Here is a 22,903-nt window from a genome sequence, read left to right as displayed (position 1 = left end):
CTTTTGAGTGAAGCTATAACAAATATAAATACAATTAAATTTTTGTAGAAATAAGGAAAGTTTAAAAGATAGAATTTGGTTCTATATTGAATGTTTTAAACAGAACAATTCCAAGAGTTAGAAATTGTAATGAGACTGTTGCCTCCCCCTCCATACACACATAGACACACACACACACACACACACACAGAAAAGTAATTAACAAAAAATGATCATGGGGTGCCTGAGTGGCTTAGTTGGTTGAGTGTCTCACACTGTTTGGGCTCAGAGCGTGATCTTAGGGATTGTGAGATCAAGCTCCAGGTCAAGCTCTACACTCGAGGGGTCTGCTTCCCCCTCCTTCTACCCCTCCCTCTGTTTGCATACTCTCTGTCTTTCTCAAATGAATGGATAGATCTTTAAAAGAGAATGATTGGGAATAACCTTTGTGGAAAGCTAGGAAGGACCAGGAAAGAACCCAATGTAACATAATTTCTGGCATCATGGAATGACAAGTGGCTCCTGGGACAGTTGCTGGATGAGGACAATGCAGGATAGAAATAGGAGCCAGCAGAGGGTACTGCTGGCTTGGTGAGGACCTCAGATGGGTGATCCTCTGCATGGAGGTCATTCAGAACAGAACTTGGAACTTGCAGTTTTAGTGGAAATGAATATTGAGTGAATTTTTACTAACTGCTGTGAAAATGCTGTACCTTGAGTCTGATTTTGTCCCGTCCAAGGGCTGGCCCTGCAGTGCTCACCTGGCTTTTCTGTTTGTATATAGGAAGATACTTCAGAGTTTGAAAATTGAATGTTGTCTATACTGCTCATTTAGTTCAAAACTTGAACTCAGTCGTTTTGAAGAGTAAAATCTAAAGTTCTGAAAAATTTTTAATTTATTTTCTGTAAATAATTTTTAAAATTTTTTGGTAAATAATGTAAATTTTCTGTGTAAATTTTTATTTTCTGTCCCTAGCTACACAGTCTTCTTTATTTTTTAAAAAGATTTTAAAAAACATTTTTTATTTTTAAGTAATCTCTACATTCAGCATGGGGCTCAAGCTTATAATCTTGAGATCAAGAGTCGAACACTGCACCAACTGAGCCAGCTGGGTGCCCCCTTTTCTTGTAGGGAAACCTTCCATTTGGGTACCACTTTCTCTATTTCAGTGTTAATTTTTTTTCTCTGTCCCTTCCCTTCTCTCTCCTTCACCCACTTCCTTTTTTATCTGCTGAAATCTGTTTTGTGTCTCCTCAAATCTGGAAATGCTGCTTCCAGCATTGACTTGTTTCTACTTCAAATATCTCCTCTTTGTGCAACTTTGCCTCTTTGTTTTCTTCCTTTCAAAGTGCAGAGTCTCTTCCTTGCTCCCTTTTGTCCCTTGTACCCCTAACTCCTCTGGCTTCTTACATGAACATGCGCACAAGCTGTCCTCGTTCTCCCTCTGTATGTGGTATACCTTGACAGACTGATGATTGGGTTGCATATTGAAGCTTTCCCTTAACTGTCTTATCCTGGTGGCTTCTACATTGACAGCTGTGATCATACACCTGAGATCTGTGCCATATTGCCCACGAAATAGGGTAGTATCATAGACCCTCCTGAGAATTTGGCGACAGCAGCAGATTCGTGCCATCTTTCCCCCAGCCTCCCGCCCTTCTTACATGCACATATATGTGCACTTACATGCAACATCTGCATGTCATTTCAGAGGGTCACAGACCGCCCCCCCCCCCCTTGGTTCCAACAGTTGATCCTCAGTGAGAATTCCTGTTTTGGAGCTCATGCATTTGGGTGTCCTACTAATACTGCAGTGTTAAACCCTTATGATTTCATTCTTAATGTACGTGCCTTCTTCTCTTTAATATTTCTCCCAGAATTTCTGCTTAGAGGGTCTGTAATGCTCTTCATTCATGATCTCTGTTCCAGTGTGCCTTGTGACTTCTGTCTCTAAAAGCCTGTTCTACTCTTCTGACATTCTCATTACCAGTAGCTTCCAGTATTTGTTCTCTTACATACTGCCAGTGTTTTGTAGTTGATTTACTGATCTTTAACCTAGACTTCCTTTCAGTTATTCCCACTTTATTACTGTCAGATTAATTTTTCTTAAAGTCATTTGCACGTGGTAGACTCCCTTTATAGCACATGGTAGGTTCTGGAGGGCAGAAGATGGGGAGGGTCACCTGCCTTCCCTTCCTATTAATGCCCAGAGTTTAATCACTCTTAACCATTTGTGCATTTAATAGTCCTGATAGCTTCTTCCATAGCATGAAATCATATGCTGCTTTTTCTATTTCTTGATGAGTCTTGTGACAGCTGGGGGCCGTGGACCCACCCCCTAGAAAGCACAACTTGTCACCTCCCTGGCCAGCTTCCAGCAGCTGTTAGTTTCAGCCCTGACACTGGTTTCTCTTTCAGATTGAACCTGTGTCTTCGCTTGAGCTGTTTCCACCTTCTTTGTTCTGTGACACCCCTGTCCCTGTGCTTCCATCCCATCCCCTGGTTTTCTCATTTAACAATTTATACATTTGCAGTCTTCTTACATCTGTCCTTAATTCTGTCCTTATGTTTACAGGTGTTCTGCCCCGTCCCCCGCCCCCTTTTCTGGAATCCCTTTAAACTTGTCAACCACAGTAATCTGGATTTTTAGGACTATGTCATGAACTAAAGTTTTAGGGTTTTGTGGGGTTTATTTTCTTTAGCTCAGTACTTAACGGACCTTTTTTCCATTTGAAGACTTAAAACCATTTAAACATTTATTCTCTCTGTTTTCTGAGTTCTCCTGTTAGTCAGTGCTGACCTTTCTGGGTTATTTCCTCATGATACTTACCTTGTCTCATTTTTTTGCTTCTTTTTCAGTTCTGTATTCTTGGAGGTTTGTTTGTTTGTTTTTAGATTTTATTTATTTGAGAGAGAGAAAACAGGGGAGTGAGAGGGAAAAACAGACTCCCCACTGAAGAGGGAGCCCAATGTGGGACTTGATACCAGGACCCTGAAATCATGATCTGAGCCAAAGGTAGACACTTAACCGACTGAGCCACCCAGACACCCCTCTTGGCGATATTTGTAACAATATATTCTAGACCAGTACCATCTAGTAGAAATGTAATATGGATCATGTATGTAATTAAAATTTTTCCGGCAGCCCCGGTGGCGCAGCGGTTTAGCGCCGCCTGCAGCCCGGGGTGTGATCCTGGAGATCCGGGATCGAGTCCCACGTCAGGCTTCCTGCATGGAGCCTGCTTCTCCCCCTGTCTGTGTCTCTGCCTCTCTCTCGCTCTCTCTGAATAAATAAACAAATAAATCTTAAAAAAAAAAATTTTTTCTAGTGGCCAAATTAGCAAAAGTAAAAAACAAGTGAAATTAATTTTAATAATATATTTTATTTAAGCCAGTTTATCTAAAGTATTATCGTTTTAACATTAAATAAGTATAACAATTGTTAGAGTATTTTATATCCTATTTTTCATACCAAGTCTTCAAAATTAGGAATGTGTTTATGAATACCACACATTGCCATCCAGACAGGCCACATTGCAAATGTTCAGGAGCCACACACATGGCTCACAGCTGCCTAATGAGGTTTGAGCACAGTAGTGGATCGTCTGTTGAAAGACTAATCTTAATCTCCAAGAGCTTTTTCTATTTTATAATTATTCCCTTTTTAACGGCCTGTTTCAAATTCATAATTGTATCTTAAGCCTCTCCTATTTTCTATTTTTCTTGCTTTGCCTGAGTCTTCTCCCTCCTGTAGAGTTAAATTGATTGTCATACTGGTTTTACTCAAATTATCTGGTCATCTTTAGTGGTCCATTTATTTCTAAACATACGAGATTGAATGGTGTCAGTCCATGGCTTGGGTTTCCTCTTGCATCATGGAGGTAAGATCTCTACTGGGCAGGTTCCTCCCTGACCAAGACAGCTGGCTTACCATTTTATTTATTTATTTTATTTTTATTTTTATTTTTAAAAGATTTTTATTTATTTATTCATAGAAACGCAGAGGCACAGGCAGAGGGAGAAGCAGGCACCACGCAGGGAGCCTGACATGGGACTCTATCCCGGGTCTCCAGGATCACGCCCTGGGCTGCAGGCGGCGCTAATCGCTGCGCAACTGGGGCTGCCCTGGCTTACCATTTTAACCATCAGACTGGCTGCTCTGTTGAGACTAGCCTGTGGAGAAACACAGATAGAGGTGGGCACTTTCTAGAGGTGAATACATTCCAGCAGGAAAACCGGGGTGGCTATTAACGAAAACTAGGTGGGATATAACAGTGGCTTCCACCAAGTTGACGGAGGTGGCAAGAAGGCAGAAACCCCACTTTCTGAGGTTGTATACGGGGTACGAGAGATGGGGGGGCGGATCGTGGCTTTTAACATGCAGTGAGTGGGAAGGATGGAGTTGTCCTTCACTGAGATACGGAAGACTATATATGAGTAGAGCAGGTTTTGTTGGGAGGTACCAGAGGTAAACTTTGAGATTGTAAGAGTGAGATGTTTGTTGGACATCCATGTAAAGATGTTGAATGGGTACTTGGATATATTTGTCTATGGAAACTGAGGAAAGAAGTGTAGACTTAATTAAACTCCTCTCTGCCATTCCTGCTTCCATAAACTTGATGATAGAGTTGGTCTGCTGATGACCCCTCAGTTTTCTACTTTGTCACGAGTTTGTTCATAGACAAGATTTTTCTGGAATTCCAGTAGAGTCTTGGAGTGGAGTCAGATTGAATAAGAGTCCAGACAGTCCTGCCATGTCACTTTGCCCTCAGTGTCCCAAGGGCCAGTCCTGCTCACTTCCAGCTGCATCATTTGGCCTAATGTCTGAGGACTACCCTGCACATTTGTCTTTCTCCTGGCTCGCTCTCCACGCACCACTCTCTGGTTTTCCTTTTCTGACAGTGTGTTGTCATCATCTGTAGACTCTCTTCCAGTTGTACCAGTGGCTTTCTTTTTTGAACTCTTACAACTTAATCACATCCTCTCTTACTTTATATTTTACTGTCTATTATGTACTTTATAGCTGACCCTCACCTATACAGTGAACATTATAGGCTCCTAGAGAGTAGAGACCTGAATAACATTTCTGAGAAAGGGCAGTCCCAGTAGCCCAGTGGTTTAGCGCCGCCTTCAGCCAAGGGTGTGATCTTGGAGATCCGGGATCGAGTCCCATATCGAGCACCCTGCGTGGAGCCTGCTTCTCCCTCTGCCTGTGTCTCTGCCCCCTCTCTCTCTGTGTCTGTCATGAATAAATAAAATCTTTAAAAAAAAAATTCTGAGAAAAAGCCAAGAAATTTTCTGGTCCTGAATTCACGTGTATGTAGGTGTTAGTTAGGTATAAGAGGCAGAAAATATATGAGTTTATGTGGTTGGGGGACAGTTAAGTAAGATAATACAATCCATTTTCATGCTGTTTAGGCTTTTCTGTCTGTGCTATTTGGGAGATGGTGGGAGGCTTCCCTGAGGAGATGCACCTGGAGTCATGCCCTGAAGAGGAAGCTGGGTAGGAACTTTTGGTTTCAGAAAGGGAGAGCATTCCAGGCAGAAAGAGCAGATGAGTAAGGCAAAGGGGTACAGTCAGCCCTGTGACATGGGTGCCGCTCCCAGGACTGATGGAACAGTTGGAAGAATAAGTTGTGTCCAGCTTGTAAAGTGCTTTATATGCCATATTGAGAAATTGATTTTTTATTATCTTTTCCTGTATTTGTTGAGTAATAAAAAGGACCTTGCTTTTTAACACTTCAGTATTCTCAAATTATGAGAAAAGTCTATGCTGTTCTCCTGTGACCTACATCCTATGGGATCTGTTTTTGCCCATGATGAAACCACACTTGGAAGAAGGTACTTTGTAGTATCTTTATACAGACACTTAGCACTGGTCTTTGTCTCAGCAGCAGAGGCAGTTGGTAAGGAAACATGATGGTAGCAGGGTAATGCAGCACAGTCTATCAGAAGCTGGATTTCCAATAGAAATTCTATTTCCAAGATTTATTTTATGTGGTTATTTATAAAGAAATAAATGTTCTTGCATTTGATTTTATTTTCAGAGGCATGATACAGTACCCTCGGCCGACTTTTATTTTGTGACCTTACTAACTTTGGCTCCTTACCTGGTTCTTTTCTACACCATTACTGAAAAGTGTAATGAAAATGAAGATTATTGCATTATAATTATTCACCTGTAAGATTTTGGTAGTTATGTTTTTAGTATAAAGTTAATATTAAATAATGATACATTTCTGTTACTGCTTTTAGGTATATTGTTCTTGAGGGTATCATGAATTGATTTTTGACGATGGGCAAGTGGTTTGTGTTTGGTGAGTAAGTAGTAAGTGATGGGTTGGAAGAGAATGACAGGAATAATGTGCTCCCCAGCCATATGTATATTGGGTATGCATACAAACTTGATAGGATTTTTTGCTCAGAACCATAAATTATTACTGGATTATTTCATTTTATTTTTTAAGATTTTATTTATTTGACAGAGCACAAATGGGAGCAGCAGAGGGAGAAGCAGACTCCCTGCTGGGCAGGAACCCCCCCCCCCAGATGTGGGGCTCAATCCCAGAACCCCAAAATCATGACCTGAGCTGAAGGCAGATGTGTACCCACCTGAGCCACCCAGGCACCCCTGTTAATGGGTTATTTTAATTAATAGCTAAGAATTCTTATTCTTTAAGTCATTTTTTCCTGGCTTCTGAAATAGTTACAAAAAGGAAATTAATTACTAAAGAAAAGTTTAAACAACATATTTAGAATCTGGTTTGTTTAGGAAGGTCAGCTGCCCTTTGCAGAACATCAGTTATGTAATGTGGCAGAAAAGGAATGGGCATCTACTCTCTAACTTTCATGAAGGATGTTCTGGATTGAATTGTGCCCCCCAAGAAATATATGTCCCAATTCCCAGCATCCCAAAATATGACCCTGTGTGGAAATAGATTCATTAGTTAAGATGAGGACATACTAGAGTAGGGTGGACCCCCTTTATCCAGTATACTGGGTGACCTTAGAAGAAGAAGAGGAGAAAGGCTGCAATGACGTGGATGGAACTGGAGGGTGTGATGCTGAGTGAAATAAATCAGGCAGAGAAAGACAAGTATCATATGATCTCACTCACATGTGAAATTTAAGAAATAAAACAGGATCATAGGGGAAGAGAGGAAAAAATAAGACAAGGTGAAATCAGAGAGGGAGACAAACCATAACACACTCTTAATCATAGGAAACAAACTGAGGGTTGCTGGAGGGGAAGGGTGTGGGGGAATGGGGTCACTGGGTGATGGGCCATAAGGAGGGCATGTCATGTGATGAGCACTAGGTGTTATATAAGACTCATGAATCACTGATCTCTACCTCTGAAACTAGTAATACATTTATATGTTAACTAAGTTGAATTTAAATAAAATTTTAAATAAAGATACAAAAGCAAGATGGCCCTATGAAGACACAGAGGCTGACATAGGGAGGAGATCATAGGATGGAGGGAGGCAGAGACTGTAGTGATGTATCTGCAAGCCAAGGAATCCCAAGAGTTACCAGTGATCACCAGAAGCAGTAAAGAGGCATGGAGCAGGCTCAGCATCAGAGCCCTTAGCCAGCACCTTGATTCCAGAGCCTGACCTCTGGTATGAGAGAATGCATTCATGTTGTTGTAAGCCTCCTCATTTATGGATCTTACTATGGCGACCATAAAAAAAAAAAAAAAAACTAGTATGAGTAGTAGCTTAGACCAGCAAAAGCTACAGCTAAGCCAGGACAGAGGAAGGGTGAGTGGCCATGGCACCTGTCAACAGCCAGCTATTTTATAGTGCCACACACAGAAGTGTCAGTTACAAGTCTTTATGAAGAGTTTGTAGATAACCACATGTCCTCCACCACACTTGGCCAGGAGACCAGAGATTTATTCTCTAGAGGTGAACCAGACACACTCTAGACCAGTGCTGTTCGAGTAAAATATGATGCAAACTCCATGTCGTTTTTAAATTTGCTAGTGACTACGTTTTAAAATTTTTAAAAGAGGAGATCCCTGGGTGCCTCAGTGGTTTAGTGCCTGCCTTTGGCCCAGGGCGCGATCCTGGAGTCCCGGGATTGAGTCCCACCTCGGGCTCCCGGCATGGAGCCTGCTTCTCCCTCCTCCTGTGTCTCTGCCTCTCTCTCTCTCTCTCTATATATATATATATATATATATATCATAAATAAATAAATAAATTTTTTAAAAGAAACAAAAATGAACTTTAATAATGTATTTAACTCTCTAAATCTAAAGTATTATCATTTCAGGGGCACCTGGCTGGCTGAGTTGGTAGAGCATGTGACTCTTGATCTCAGGGTTATGAGTTCGAGCCCCACATAGGGTGTAGAGATTACTTTAAAAAATCTTAAGAAAAATTATTTCAATAAGTGATACAAAATCTTTAGAGATATTTTGCATTCTTTTATGCTAGGTGTGGAAAATCTGATATGTATTTTTATATGTCAGGCATGTATCATTTCAAACTAGGAGCATGTCAAATGCTCAGTGGTGAAATACAACTGGCAGCTACTGTTTTGGACTGCTCAGAAGCCTACGCCAGAGGTTGGCAAACTATAGCTCACCAGCCACATCCAGCCCTCAGGTCTGTATTTGCATTGCTGAGGGCTAAGAATGACTTAACATTTTTACAGAGTTGTATTTAAAAAGAGAGAAAAGAATATGTAGTAGAGATGCTGTGTGAGGCCCACAGAAAGTTTGTTGACCCCTGGTCTTGACTGGGCCATATCAGGCATAGGAGTGCAGGTGTGGGCAATTTGCCATGAAAACAGGGATTGGTTAGAGTCGGCCAGGTCAGTCTCTTTTTCTTGCCCAGTTCCTAGACATTGGTAGCCACACCTGTAGAGCTCATGCAAGAAATGTTGAGCCATCTTTGGCAAAATGGCCCGGCCAAGAGAAAGGATAGGTATTGACATTTAGGGTCCCTGCCAGTGAAGGTAATTTCCTCGAGGGCTTCTGCCCAGCTTCAGTGCCACTCCACAGACATAAGTGGACAGCCAGAAATCATCAGACCTTTGAGGGACACCTATGCATGAAAACAGAAGACAACAAACAGGAAATTGACCTTTGAGGAAATAGGTGTAATACAGGAAACAGAAGAAAACCTAAAACTACCCTGCAACAGCTGCGGAGAACTAAGAGAACATATTTCACTTATAAGGCAGAAACTGTAGTTATTTAAAAATAATCAGGACCACCAGAGTGGCTCAGTCATTTGAGCATCCGACTCTTGGTTTTGGATCAGGTCATGATCCTTAGGGTTGTGGGATCGAGCCCTGTGTCAAGGCTCCATGCTCAGTGGGAAGTCTGCTTGGGATTCTCTCTCTCTCCCTTCCCCCTTTCACCACTTCTCTCTCTCTCTCTCTCTCTCAAATGAATAAATACTTAAAAATCGCTCAGAGAGTAAGAAAGTATACTTAGAAATTTTTTAAAAGGAGCATTAATTTAAAAAATAGGTTTGAAAAATATAATTGTCCTAAAAATAGTTGTAAAAGAGAGATGGTAAATGAGAAAGAAAATGAAATAAGATCAGGAGATCCAACATCCAAATAAATGACATGAGAAAATGCCCTGGAACTCGGCAATGGGATCATCTAGGTTAGAGTGCTGCAGACCTTCTCTGAGAAGGACCAGGTGGTCATTATTGCAGACACAGCCACAAGGTTTCTCTGGCAGCAGTTCACCTCTTCTTTGCGGCTTGCCAGGGACGACACTTGAGGGGGCAGGAGTGGCTGGGTTTGGGTGTTATTTGCCAGCCCCTGGTTCTAGACTGATGAGACTCACCAAGGCCTGTCATGGTGGCATTTCAGAGTATGACAGAATGTTTTTAGAGCTTGGGGTGAGGACTGTGGCTTCAAATCCTAAGCGGATGTTGCCAGTCAAACTTATTTCTCTGCACAGCTTCCCCAGGAAGCTACCAGAAGGTGTGTTCTATTAAAATGAGAGAATAAACCAAGAGTGATGAAGTCATAGGAGTAGCCTGCAAGCAAGGGACCCAGCTTGGGACAGAGACAAGGGAATTCCCAGTGTGGCTAAGGCGAAAGCCAGACCTTAGGGACCTGTCTGATAAGCCAAGAGGTCTGAGGGTTCCTGATGTGTTTCTGGAGGAGAGCAACCATGAGGGAACAGAAAATAGAGTGGATTCCCTGATACGCTGGACCATATCAGGAGGGTTTACAGTCCTGTTGGAGAGTTTGGGGTGGAGCAGGGATAGTATAGAGAAAAAAGGATCAAATGGGGGAAAAGGTTGTAATTTTTAACACCAGAGCAAGGAAGAATAGCTCTGAAAAGTAAATATGATCACGCATGAATAATATAAGTGGCAGTATGGTTTGGTTAGAAGAATGCGAAGGGAGAGGTTTTATGGGTTGGAGGGGTAGAAACTAGGTCCTTTGTGCAGTTGAACATCAGTAGAAACGTGTCACGCTGGAGGACTCAGTTGCTCTGAATAAATCACTGTGTTTAGAAACACAAGGTCAGTACCAGATTGAAAGTAGTTGTTTCTGGAGAGTGAAATCAGGTTTGGGAGGGTCCCTCCCTGGGGAAGGGATTCCTGTTTTGTTACAAGCTTTGTTGTACTGCTGGTTATACACTTTTAATTTGTTTACTTTAATAAGAGTGAGAGGAGTTGAAATTAGTTTACCTCGGATATTAATCAGCCCCATACCTTTCCTGTCATCATGTGATAGTGCTATTGTTTAGTTTTCTGCACACTTTTGTTTCATTTGTTAATATCAGTTTTTGGTGTCTACTCATATTATTAATATTTGGCTTCTTTGACTATGGTGAAAAACATATTTAAGAAACATGAGTCAGTCCTGTGTTTAGTCTCAACATAGAACTTAATTTAGTTAATGTCTATAAATAGTTAGTAGATCAGCACCACTACTTGAAAGTTATAAAAGGGGACTGTAGTCCCAGTACCCAAGCAGCAGGGCAGCCATGAGGGTGTATAGCCCCCCAGTCAGCCTTCACAGGCAGGGTGGACCAAGAGTGGATCGCCTCCTCCTGTAAGTATGACCACCTCCCTGTCTCAGGAGTGCTATAACCTTAAACCTTAATTACTTTGTTTCATTTTGTCCACTTTTCATTTGTTTGCTAATAAAGAAGTGAAAGACCCACATGATATGATGAGAATATATCCATACAGTTTTATTTTCTGTGAAATGTTAGGAATATTGTAGTGATACTAATTGTTACCAACTCAGGTCCTGTCCTCTTCCCTGTCTGCTCTCCTCTACTTCCAATTGTGTCAAAATTTCAATCAGTCTTTACCTACCTAACACTCTCCCACATAGGTAAGGCTGTATAAAATGTATTTTTAAACTTTATTTATATTTCGCTTGCTTTAAAAAAAAATCTTTGAGTTAACATAAACTAAATGTGTGCCTGAATATATTTAAGAAAAAGCCATTAACCTTATTGCTGGCCAGTGTTTTGGATATATCTTTATATTCGTGGCTAGCTCTTTTGAGGAAATAGGTATTTTGGTGGTGGGAGAGACTATTTCTGATGTTTTAAAAATGCTTTTGGCTATTATGTTGGTCATTTGCTCTATAATTGTCTTTGAAAAATGTATTTTTTCAGAAATTTTCAAGTTAATGTAAAATGCACATCCTTAATTAAAACACCCTGGGACAAGTTTTGCATAGTTTCAGAATTCAAGCCCTTGTAATTTGAAAAAGTCTTCAGGTGGTTCTAACAGTAAAGAGTAGTTGTAGACACAACACCGCTCTGGGAAGAGGCATCATATGTGTTTCCTGAGTGTGAGTCGGCAGTGATATTTCTAAGAAAAGCAGGGTTTGCAAACTTGGAAACTGTCCCCTAAAAAGAAAATACAAATGTTCTCCTTTAGAGGTCAAACATGAATGTCAGATTTATTTACCGTCCATTTCAGGTGGGAATTATTCATGCTACTAAAGATTTGGGAAATATATTTAGACGTGCATCTTTTTAGTGAGCAAGCTAAAACATTAGCCAGGGACTTTGACGACTACCTTTTTTTCCCCCTTCAAATCAAGAAAATATACAATCAGCAGAATCTCTTGCAGCTTTGTGAACTGCCTGCTCCACTCACTATCCATGAACCTGGGGAAATCTCTCTGGCATCATACTCCTCTCCTACATCAGTACATATTCTGGATCTTTTATAGACTGGAAACCCTAGAATAAATATTATGTTACGATATGTGGTATAATCTTTCTAAGTCAGAACTCCCTGGCTCTAAATAGCCATTATGCAGTAATTCTTTGAGACCTGGCTTACTGCCTGTAACTTAAGCTTACTTTTTATGATAAAAGCATTCGTTGTGTTGGGCAGCCTGGGTGGCTTGGTGGTTTAGCACCGCCTTCAGCCCAGGGCCTGATTCTCGAGACTGGGGATCGAGTCCCACGTCAGGCTCCCTACATGGAGCCTGCTTCTCCCTCTGCCTATGTCTCTGCCTCTCTCTCTTTCTCTGTGTCTCTCATGAATAAACAAATAAAATCTTTAAAAAAAAAAAACAACCATTGTGTTGCTTGAAGAAGTGGCTGTCAATGTGGAGGTAAAAACAACAACAAAACAAATCAAACCTAAGAACTTCAATATGAAAATGCAGTGTGGGGCACCTGGCTGGCTCAGTTGGAAGAGTGTGCAACTCTTGATCCTCAGGGTCATGAGCTCCAGCCCCATGTTGGGTGTAGAGTTGACTTAAAATAAAAGAAATGCAGTGTAGCTTTAGGATACTGTATGGTTTAACTGTATTAATAACATAAACTCTGAATATCGATTTCCCCAGGAATGTATATTCTCCTGTGTATGTGACCATGCTGGGAAAGGCTTGGGTGTGGTGAGGGAGCTGAAGGAGTCACCTGAGGTAGTGTCTGAAGTTAAAAAGAAATGTCTAAAAAGAGTTGACAGTAACTGGGAATGAGTGGGAAGGTTGGAGCAATGAACTGTTGGTTTTTGTTAATACGCTTTATGTACCTGTATTCTGTTGACAAGAATTAAATGAAAGAGGTGGTGTGGAAATGGAAAAGGGCCTAGGAACTTGGATCTTTTCATCCTAGATTTCTTGGTGAGCTACTATATTCTTTTCTTTTCTTTTTTTTTTAATTTTATTTATTCATGAGAGACACAGAGAGAGAGAGAGAGAGAGAGAGAGAGAGAGAGAGAGAAGCAGGTTCCATGCAGGGAGCTTGACGTGGGACTTGATCCCAGGTCTCCAGGATCAGGCCCTGGGCTGAAGGCGGCACTAAACCGCTGAGCCACCCGGGCTGCCCAAGCTACTATCTTCTGAAACTAAGTAGTTTCTCTTAGCTACTGTACACAGATGTGTTCTAATTAGAATAATATGGGTGTGTCTTTGCCTTTTGGACCCAATCGATCGCTTAGAGTATCACATTATAGAGTGTGCTCCTATTTTTTTTTTGACACATACTGTGTGTTTAATGTAAGTCCCAGCTGAGTTCATCTATTAGAGGTCATTACAAAAAGAACTGACTCTTCTCCATTTGGTTTCTTATTGAAAACATACTTGTGAATACCCCGAATTTCTTGCCTTCACCCCTGCAGCATATTGCTACTCATCAGAAACTGTGTCAGCTAGTGCTTTGTCCAGATTCCCCAAGTCAATACTGCACCATAAAGATCTGGCTTAGGACTTTATAGCTGGTATCTCACACACAGCGACTGCTTGCCCTGAGTACTGTTGTAGGCCTTTTCTGTTTCCTTCCGGCAGGTACTGTTAGGTATGGGGATAGGCCCAGAGAGGGACTTTGTGCTTTTCTGAGAGAAGTGGGATTGGTTCACTTGTCAGGTGAGCTTTTCCCTTTTTATAGACAGTTTAGGAATCATGAAGGGGAGAGATTTCTGGGAGAATCTTTTAGTAGATTATTGGTAGCGCTGGGAGGGACAAAGACTGGCACCCATGTTCTGTCATTTAACTCTGGCTCTACTGGGAACCCAGTGGTTTATTTGCCAATCTTAAGAAAAGTCCTCACATGAGATTCTAAATTATAGCTCACATTTATTGAGCATTCTTATGCCTTAGGAATGTTTGAAAGAGCTTTTTAAGGCATCGCTTAATTTAATCTTACCCTCTGTGCTATGAAATATGTACAAGATGGGGCTATTTTTTATTTTAGGGAGAGCTAACTTTAATAGCAAGACTATTGTTTAGGTCCAGGTGAGTACTTAGAGACATTTGCTTGCTGTATTACATGTATGTGTGGAAGTTAAAAACAAACTGTATGTTTTAGAGCCATATACATTGGGCCTCTGTAGATTTTAATATAATCACAGTGATTACACAGCCACCATTTGAAGTCCTAGAGTGAAAGATTTTTTATTTAAATGCATAAATACTGAGACATTTCATATGTTCTTAGAGGAGATTAAAAGACATGAATGTTTTTCTCATTGGTCTTCAAATTTAATGAAATGTTAATAAGATTGAGAAGGACAGATCTTGCCAGAAGGGATGAATTTAAGAAAGTAATCCTAAAACTTACCTAAAAGAAGGTAAGTGAGAATCATCTAGAAAAACTCAAAAAGCAGAGAGATAAAGATAGATGCACCCTACCAGATACTTATTTCAGATGTCAAAGCATCAGTGTACTAGTGTCATACTAAACAAACAGATCCACCAACCAAAACATTCTGGAATTTCAGAAACAGTTAATACATGTAAAGGTAGCATCTAAATTAGGATGGTGAATGCTCTAAGTGGTGCTGTGATGTAGCTCAGTACTGCACATCCCATACCCAACATGAATTTTATGTCAGATCACATAAAGGAATGACACCACTAGACTTCCTATGTATAAGTTACAAGCCAGATGACAACTTTAACAAAGTTAAACACATTACAGTTTTAAATGAAACTTTAAAAATCAAAGGCATTTAAGAAGCCATAATAAAAGTTAAAAATACATATGACCAACATTTGTGACCAAGGGTTATTACCTTTAATAGAGAAAGGAGCTCTTCATGTGAGTATAGAATATGAATTCTCCCCAGAGTTAACCAGTCAGAGAGTGCATGTAGTCATGTCTCATTGTGCTCTGAAAGGTCCAAGATGCAGGCTGGTTGTGGTAGCAAGCCTCTTAGCTGCGATTAAAAAGGGTGATCATGTTGGGTATTGGAGAAGAGGAAGGAAATTCTCATCTCCTGTTGGGAGCCCAGCCACCATTCCTGAACACAGTTTGGAGCCATGTATCTAAAATCTTAAGATACAGGTGCTTTTCCTCCTAGCAAATCTGCCAGTAACGATCCTTCAGAAACAGTAGAGATGGGGGTCAAAAATAAATGAAGCAGGGGTGCCTGGTCAGTTCATTTGGTTGAGCGTCTGCTTTCGGCTCAGGTCATGATCCTCAGGGTTCTGGGATCGAGGCCCATTTTGGTCTCCCTGCTCAGCGGGGAGTATGCTTCTCTCTCTCTCCCTCTGCTCTTCCCCTCCTCACCTGTGTCAGGTTCCCTATACCTTCTTGTCTTCCCCCCTCCTTGTGCTCCCATTCTCTCTCTCACTCTCTCTCTAAAATAAAATAAGATAAAATAAAATAAATAAGCAGATTTTTGCCAAGCTGCTGCTGTGGCCAGTCATTGTGTTTTCTAAAATGATGACTGTTCCTTAGACAGTAAACATTTGATTCAGTGGCATGGTCACTGCAGTTACTTGGAAAACTCATTTATTTGTATCACCTCATTCATGAGCAGTGCAGAATAAAATGAGATGCTAGTATCATGCTAATGATCCAGCTAAGAGAAGTCCTTTTCATTTCCATGAAACTGGTAAGTGGTCCTGTCCTGTCTTTCCTCACTGGCAGCTGTTGATTGCAGGCTCCACTGTGTATCTGCATCAGAACTAAGGCACCCATAGGTTCATCCGAAGGAGTGGGTGTTTAGTGATGAGTGGCCATTGTTGCAGATTTCTGATCTTTTTAATGTTTGGTTTTCAGGCAGCTGCAAGAGCAACAACGACAAAAGGAGCTGGAGCGTGAGCGTGTGGAGCGCGAGCGGGTGGAGCGGGTGGAGCGCGAGCGCCTGGAGCAGGAGCAGCTGGAGCGTGAGCGCGAGCGGGAGCAGCGGGAGCGTGAGCGGCAGGACCGGCTGGAGCGAGAGCGCCTGGAGCGGCTGGACCGAGAGCGGGAGCAGCGTGAGAGGCAGGAGCAACGAGAGCGAGAGCAGCGCGAGAGGCAGGAGCAGCTTGAGCGCGAGCAGCTGGAATGGGAGCGTGAGCGTGAGCGCAGGCTGTCAGCCGCTGGTAAGGAGTGCGTGCCTTGCTCTCCTGCCCCATGCCTGGGTGGGTGCCTGGGTGTCAGGGGCAGGGCCTGGGTTGTCGGAGCTCGCACAGGAGGGGCTCCGGGACAGGGCAAAATGTGCAGCACTTGCTGCTTTACCACTTTCTTAGTCCTCTCTCGCATTTATTGCTTGGAGATTTGGGAAAGCTTTTGAAAAATGTGTAGTCTGGCTTTCTAACTCTTCTGAGGCCCTGTAAATTGGCTATAAAGTACAAGTGTTTCTTTATGAGAAATTTTTATATTGGGTGAATGTATTTCCCTTTGGGGTTGCTTAAACTGTCCTGAAGCCTATAGGATTCAAGAAATTTGCTTGAGGGTACTCTAGAGTTGTCAAAGGAGGAAAATACCCTGTCTAAAACTAACTAGTAGTTTATGTATGTTCTAGTATTGCAAAAAATTGGTGAAAATTTCTAAGTTGGATGGAATTTATTGAAAGACATAAGGGTTAAGAAAAAACTGGAAGTTTGAAACATTGATTAAAATGGACATTTATTGTAATAGGATTTAAGAAGGATTTTTCTATTCCATATGGCCTTTGTCAGAGGTCTCAACGTGGGTCTCAGTGTGGTTGATTGGTTTGTTTGTGATAATTTGTTCTTAACTGCCTAATTATTTTCTGGGGTTATAGCCAATAGGACAACACTTATCCACAAATAAGCATTGAATAGGGGGCTCCTAGCCCTTTATAAAACTTTTTGCCAGTTTCACTGTTTGTTGTTTCTAAAAGACAAGCAGACGTATTCTGTTTGTGGTCGTAGTCCTATAATTTTAATGTCCTTCTAGTGGGCTAAATAATGAGAAGTAAGATATGGTCTTTTTCTTACAAAGGAGAAGTTCAGCAATTTAACTTATCAGTATACTTATCTGATAAAAAGAAAATTGATCTCTTCCTCCTCTGGGTCTCAGAATGCACGTATAGGGTTATGCGGTGCTTGGGTGAGGTCCGTTTCTGCACACGTGCTTAGTTGTTGGGTACTAACTGTGGTCTACATTTGTACATTTTGTCTGAATGCTGGTTTTGTGGCTTTACTAGCTCCCTTTTTCTCTCTCCTTTTTTATCCTGTCCTTGCTGCCGCTTCCCACCTTCTGTGCAGCACCGTCCGACAGCTCCCCGTATAGCGCGCCACTTCCTGAGTATGCCAGTTGCCAGCCTCCTTCGGCACCTCCTCCATCCTATGCTAAAGTCATCTCAGCTCCAGTGTCAGAGGCCACTCCTGACTATGCTGTAGTGACCGCTTTGCCACCTACTTCCACACCCCCTACACCACCACTGCGACACTCAGCGACACGTTTTGCAGCATCTGTAGGTTCAGCCTTCCACCCTGTTCTTCCCCATTATGCTACAGTTCCTCGTCCTCTGAACAAAAACTCTCGGCCTTCTTCTCCTGTGAACACACCCTCTTCTCAGCCTCCAGCTACGAAGCCCTGTGCCTGGTCTACTTCCACTGTTTCGCCCCTCCCTCCATCTCCTCCAGTAATGATTAGCAGCCCCCCAGGCAAAGCGACTGGTCCGAGGCCTGTCCTCCCTGTTTGTGTTTCTTCTCCTGTGCCCCCAATGCCTCCATCACCAACAGCACCCAATGGGCCGCTTGACTCTGTCACATGTCCAGTGTCTCCACCGCCTACCTCAGGGCCAGCAGTGCCGCCGCCGCCGCCTCCACTGCCTTCCCTCGCACCGCGCTCACACTGTGGATCTCAAGCCTCTCCTCCTCCAAGCACCCCTATTGCCTCAACTCCCTCATCCAAGCCTAGTGTTCTCCCTTCTCCCTCTGCAGCTGCCCCTGCCTCTGCGGAGACTCCTCTAAACTCTGTGCTGGGGGACTCCTCTGCTTCTGAGCCAGGCTTGCAGGCAGCCTCTCAGCCGGCCGAGACTCCAGCCCAACAGGGTAAGGCTTCCGTTGTTGCTGCTAACAACGCATCCTGGAAACATGGTGTATCAGCAGCTGTCACTGCCTAGAAACATGGGGAGGGTGGTTTTGATAGGTGAACAGGCCTATGTCACTGTGCCCCAACTTGCTGTAATTTAAACAAGTAGAAGGCTCTTTCTGCTGGATTAATTGCAGTTGGAAGATCAAGATGAGGAGTTTCCACATTAATTTGGATTTTGGTGTCTTCCACAGTATTGTAGCTGGAGGGGTGTTCCAGTATTTGAGGGCCTCCACAACACATTCCTTTTTAGTCCCACTAGGAAAACATTACTTGACACATTTTATCAACACAATAAATATATGACCTAACTTGTCTTCCTTTAATTGGTGGGAAATTTAGAGATGATATTTGGTGCCCAACTGAAGTCATTAGATGTGTCATCCTAGAGTCTCCTGGAACTGTTCTGATCTTGGGCCCTATTTCATTTTGGCCTCTCCTGTATTGGGCTTCTTACATTAGGCTAGATGTACCCCAAATCGTCAGGAGCAGCCTGACTTTGCCTGAGGGGTTGGGAGTATGGCAGGCTTGACATATGCCCCAGTGGATTCCATACTCCAGAATTACAAGAATTAGTGGTCTGAAGGGATAGTTGAAAGAAAATAAGCATCTTCTACAGTTATCCCTCCCACCCCCTCCTCTTGTCCAGACCTTGCCGTCATGGTAATAGAGGAAGAGAGGATGTAATCTTCTAAGTATGGATTATTTGTAAGTAGAGAAGGACCTGGTTGCATCAGTAAATAAGATGATGCTTGGCAATCCTTTTTTTTCAAAGATAAGGTTTAGCAAGTATTACAGGAAGGAATATGACAACAAATATGTATATAGAAAGAAACAGTGTTGTAGCCTAGATTTTAAATTACCCCTCTTTAAAAAAATCTTTGTTCTTAAGTAATAAGACTCATTATTGTTGCGTATATATTTTTCTTGTTGACTCATTGAATTTGCTTAAAAACTCAGAATTCTAGTACATGCAGACTCATATCACGTGACAGTAATGCCAGACAAGAAGGTATAGTGAACCTGACACAGGTGACTCACCTGCTGTACCCTTACAGCCAACAGCCCGAGGAGGAGAGGCAGTCCATTGCTCTGTGTTCTCCCGAGAGCTGTTGGTATTTTCAGTTACAAAAAATAACCACCCAGTGTGCAAGTAGCTTTTTATTTGTCCTAAAATCACCCTTTAAGTCTTCAAGAAGGGAGAGTGCCTCCTAGATCAGTCTTCTGATGTTGAATAAGTTCTTGTTTACTCTCCTTTGTGATTTTACAAGATTGGAGGCATTTCTCTCTTACCCCTGTTATCTAGACTAAAAGATATACTTCAGAGTCTGTATCACTTAATAGTTTCTAGTAGTTACTTGGAAGTTATAGTTTGTTCTAATAAATTCCTTCACTTTAGTGATTCTGTACACATTGGTAAGGGGGGAACACTTTTAAGACCCTGAACTGGGAACCTGCCCCTCCCTCATGTCCTCAGTCCAGCTACTTTGGCCACCTGTCACCACGTAAATATGGGTCTTCACTATTGTAGACTTGTCTGTCTCAACCTTTATGGGTTCACACAGACTCTTTGGGGCTTGGTACTTCCACCGGTACTAATTGCAGTCATACACATGGCTCCTTCCTTCAGGGATGGTGCCTCCGTCACAGATTTGTAAGCACTTACTTTGTGTGTTTCCCACATCCCCATGGTCCCAAGAGATGTAATTAGATGACTGTCACAGAGTTCTGTTAATAAAGCTCTGGCATTAAAGTAGAACATTATATACTTTGGCATTGATTTTAGCATCTTTTTTAACACTGATCTAGATTTAAACATTATGCTAAATGGAACTCACTTATAGATAGTAGATGTTAGAAGCAGTTAGTTTTAGCATGGCATCCTGCAGCCCTTTCCACAGGATCGTATTCTGAGGCTCTGTTGTTGACCATCTTATTTAACATCTCTCTCTCTCAGGCATTGTCTTGGGACCACCTGCACCTCCACCTCCCCCTCCGCTCCCCCCAGGTCCTGCCCTGGCTCCAGCAGTGCTGCCCCCCCACCCGGGGCCTCCACCCCCCCCTCCGCTCCCCGCTTCAGGACCTCCACCACCGCCCCCTCCACCCCCTCTTCCTAATCAAGCCCCCCCACCTCCCCCTCCGCCTCCCGCTCCCCCCCTCCCTGCATCTGGATTTTTTGCGGCATCCGCGTCTGAAGACAATCGCCCTTTGACTGGACTTGCGGCTGCCATCGCCGGAGCGAAACTGAGGAAAGTGTCCCGGGTAAATGCGCCTCCATGTCTCTGTGCTTTCTGCTTGTGCCAATTCTCAGGAACTGGGGCAGCAGATTTACTGTCTTCTCATTTCATGAACCCTTGTTATTCACTTCATTGATTAAAAAAATTGAGATAATTTATACATACAGGAAAGTTATGAGAATACAGTTTCTGTAAACCCCACCACCCAGACTCACCACTTAACATTTTACTGCTTGCTTATTATTCTCTGTGTGGGTGTGTTTCCTTCTGCGGGACACATACTCAACCTTTTTGTCTGAATTGAGAGTTAAGTCAGACACACCAGGCCCCTGTTTCCGTAAACACTGGAGCATGTGGTTCATAGGAATAGGGACAGTCACCTGTGTGTTCACTGTAGAATAATAAAGATCAGGAAGTTTAACTGACAGACTGTTCTAATCTACAAATCTATTCAAATTTCATCTATTGTCCAATAATGTCCTTTATGACACATTTCTCAGCACATTTATCTGTGATGGCCTAAATTTGCTGCAATCTGGTTGACTTTGGTGAAACCTGCAAAACTGACTTTGTAGCTCATCCTTCAGTTTGGTTTCCCTGATAGTTTCCTCAAGATTAGATTTGTATTATGCATTTTGGAGCAGGATACACATTTTTTTTTTTGCCACCAGTGATCTGTCCTTCTCCATGTATCAAACAGGGAGACGTGTGATGATGTTTTATTCCATTCTTGTTGATGATAACTTGGATGTAACTTCCACTGATGAATGTAGAGTTCGTGCCATTCATTCCATTGGTTCTTTAAAAAGATTTAAAAAAATAATATTTAGATATTTGTATTGAAATTAATGTAATAAACACAGGAGTTTATTATCTGTCTTTTCTCATTAAGATGGAGGATGCCTCTTTCCCAGGCGGAGGTGTGAACCCAGCCTCATCTAAGTCAGACACAGGTCGTGGGAATGGACCCCTTCCTTTAGGAGGCAGTGGATTAATGGAAGAAATGAGTGCCCTGCTGGCCAGGAGGTGAGTGAGAAACTGTATGAAATGTTCGGAATTGTTGAAGAGGAAATGTTTCATTTCATTTCAAATGAAATGTTGAAGAGGATTGGATTCATTTTATTCAGATACGATTTAACTAGATGCAGTTCTTCCCTTATCAGAGTAGTTTTTATACTAAGAGTTAGATGAATTTTTTTAAAATCTGGTTTACCTTCTTTCTAGGAGAAGAATTGCTGAAAAGGGATCAACAATAGAAACAGAACAAAAAGAGGACAAAAACGTAAGTTCATAAAGAGAATCTACCACATCTGAAAATGGGAAAGCCAGGCGTAGCTCATTCAGGATGTGATGTCAAAGATTAGCTGGAACTTATAAATTACTTATTTCAGCTCTTCACATATTAAAAATGGCTTATTTGAGCGTGATGGATCAATTTTTAATAGCATTCTTGCGTGGTGGGTTGGGCATATGGATTCGTGGGGGAAATGCTCAGTCAGACCTGTTGAGTGAATGCTGTACCTTCACTAGATTTTCTGAATCTCTTAGGGGGTCAGTTGCCTTGCATTGAAAATGAAGGAATTAGAGACTAAACCAGGGGTTTTAAAATGTTCCCCAAGGAGCCCCAGGTCAGCTGCGCTTTATCTGCTCCACATGCTAGCGCTTGACAAGCAGTCTCCTTGCTCCCTGCTGCATTTGGGCTTCAGTGGCCGGCCTCCCACCTGCCTCTGACATCTGGCTCAGTAGCAGTGGCCAGTGCCACTCAGGGAGGTTGCACAAGGATAGGGACTGTGGGGGATAGGAGGAAAGTCTAGGGAAAGGCTGATGAAGGACACAGTAGGAAATGGAGCAGGAGTATTGGAAATGAAGAGTGTAAGCCTCGAGTCTGTGTGATTAATGAGTGTTTCTATATATTTAGGAAGATTCAGAGCCCGTAATTTCTAAGGCCTCATCGACAAGTACACCCGGTAAGTTTAGGCGATCTATTTTAACCTTTATGAACCATCTTGAAATACTAATACTTCTCAACTAAAAATGCCCCATTTACCCATGTTGGGACCAAGTGCCTGCCTGGTGATGAAAATGTTAAAGTTTTTTGTTTACGCTTGAAAGCAGTGACTTGCTTTTATTCTGCCCTTCTGATACTAGGAGATCCATTAAAACCCAAAGTTTTTTTCCGACGATTTCCATGTGTACTGTTGTTGATAATTTGAGGTTATTCACTAGAGCACAGAGACATACATTATCCAATGAAAGGAAAGTACTTTTAATCATGGATTTTAAAGGTGATGATTAGGTGAGCATGTAGTTAGCACCGATGTCCACTTCAAAACATTTTCTCACATGGAGAGCATTTTAACCATGCATTTGGGTAATACTGATAATCAGGAAAATAAAGCTTCTAATTTGTAAGGAAAAAAGTCTCATAATAGCTTTGGGGAAGGTTGTTGA

At 42.1% G+C, this 22,903-nt stretch overlaps 1 protein-coding gene across 13 annotated transcripts in view; it reads left to right on the top strand.

Moving 5' to 3' along the window:
• ENAH (ENAH actin regulator) overlaps positions 1-22,903 on the top strand; it is a 144,107-nt gene that overhangs the window by 107,293 nt on the left and 13,911 nt on the right. For 8 of the 13 annotated variants that reach the window (XM_041751616.1, XM_041751581.1, XM_041751623.1 and 5 more), the window contains exons 5-10: positions 15,948-16,252; positions 17,384-18,175; positions 20,173-20,477; positions 21,345-21,478; positions 21,677-21,734; positions 22,371-22,419. In XM_041751616.1, coding sequence (XP_041607550.1) covers positions 15,948-16,252; positions 17,384-18,175; positions 20,173-20,477; positions 21,345-21,478; positions 21,677-21,734; positions 22,371-22,419 — 1,643 coding nt within the window. Of the gene's footprint in view, positions 1-10,922; positions 11,021-15,947; positions 16,253-17,383; positions 18,176-20,172; positions 20,478-21,344; positions 21,479-21,676; positions 21,735-22,370; positions 22,420-22,903 lie in introns of those variants that run through there. The other 5 variants (XM_041751640.1, XM_041751630.1, XM_041751660.1 and 2 more) reach the window with 3 other exon arrangements.

The sequence above is a fragment of the Vulpes lagopus genome, chromosome 1 (genome assembly GCF_018345385.1).
Source record: "Vulpes lagopus strain Blue_001 chromosome 1, ASM1834538v1, whole genome shotgun sequence".
In the NCBI taxonomy this organism is placed as follows: Eukaryota; Metazoa; Chordata; class Mammalia; order Carnivora; family Canidae; genus Vulpes; species Vulpes lagopus.
Note: the sequence above shows the minus strand (reverse complement) of the source record. Positions and strands in the feature narration are given on the sequence as shown.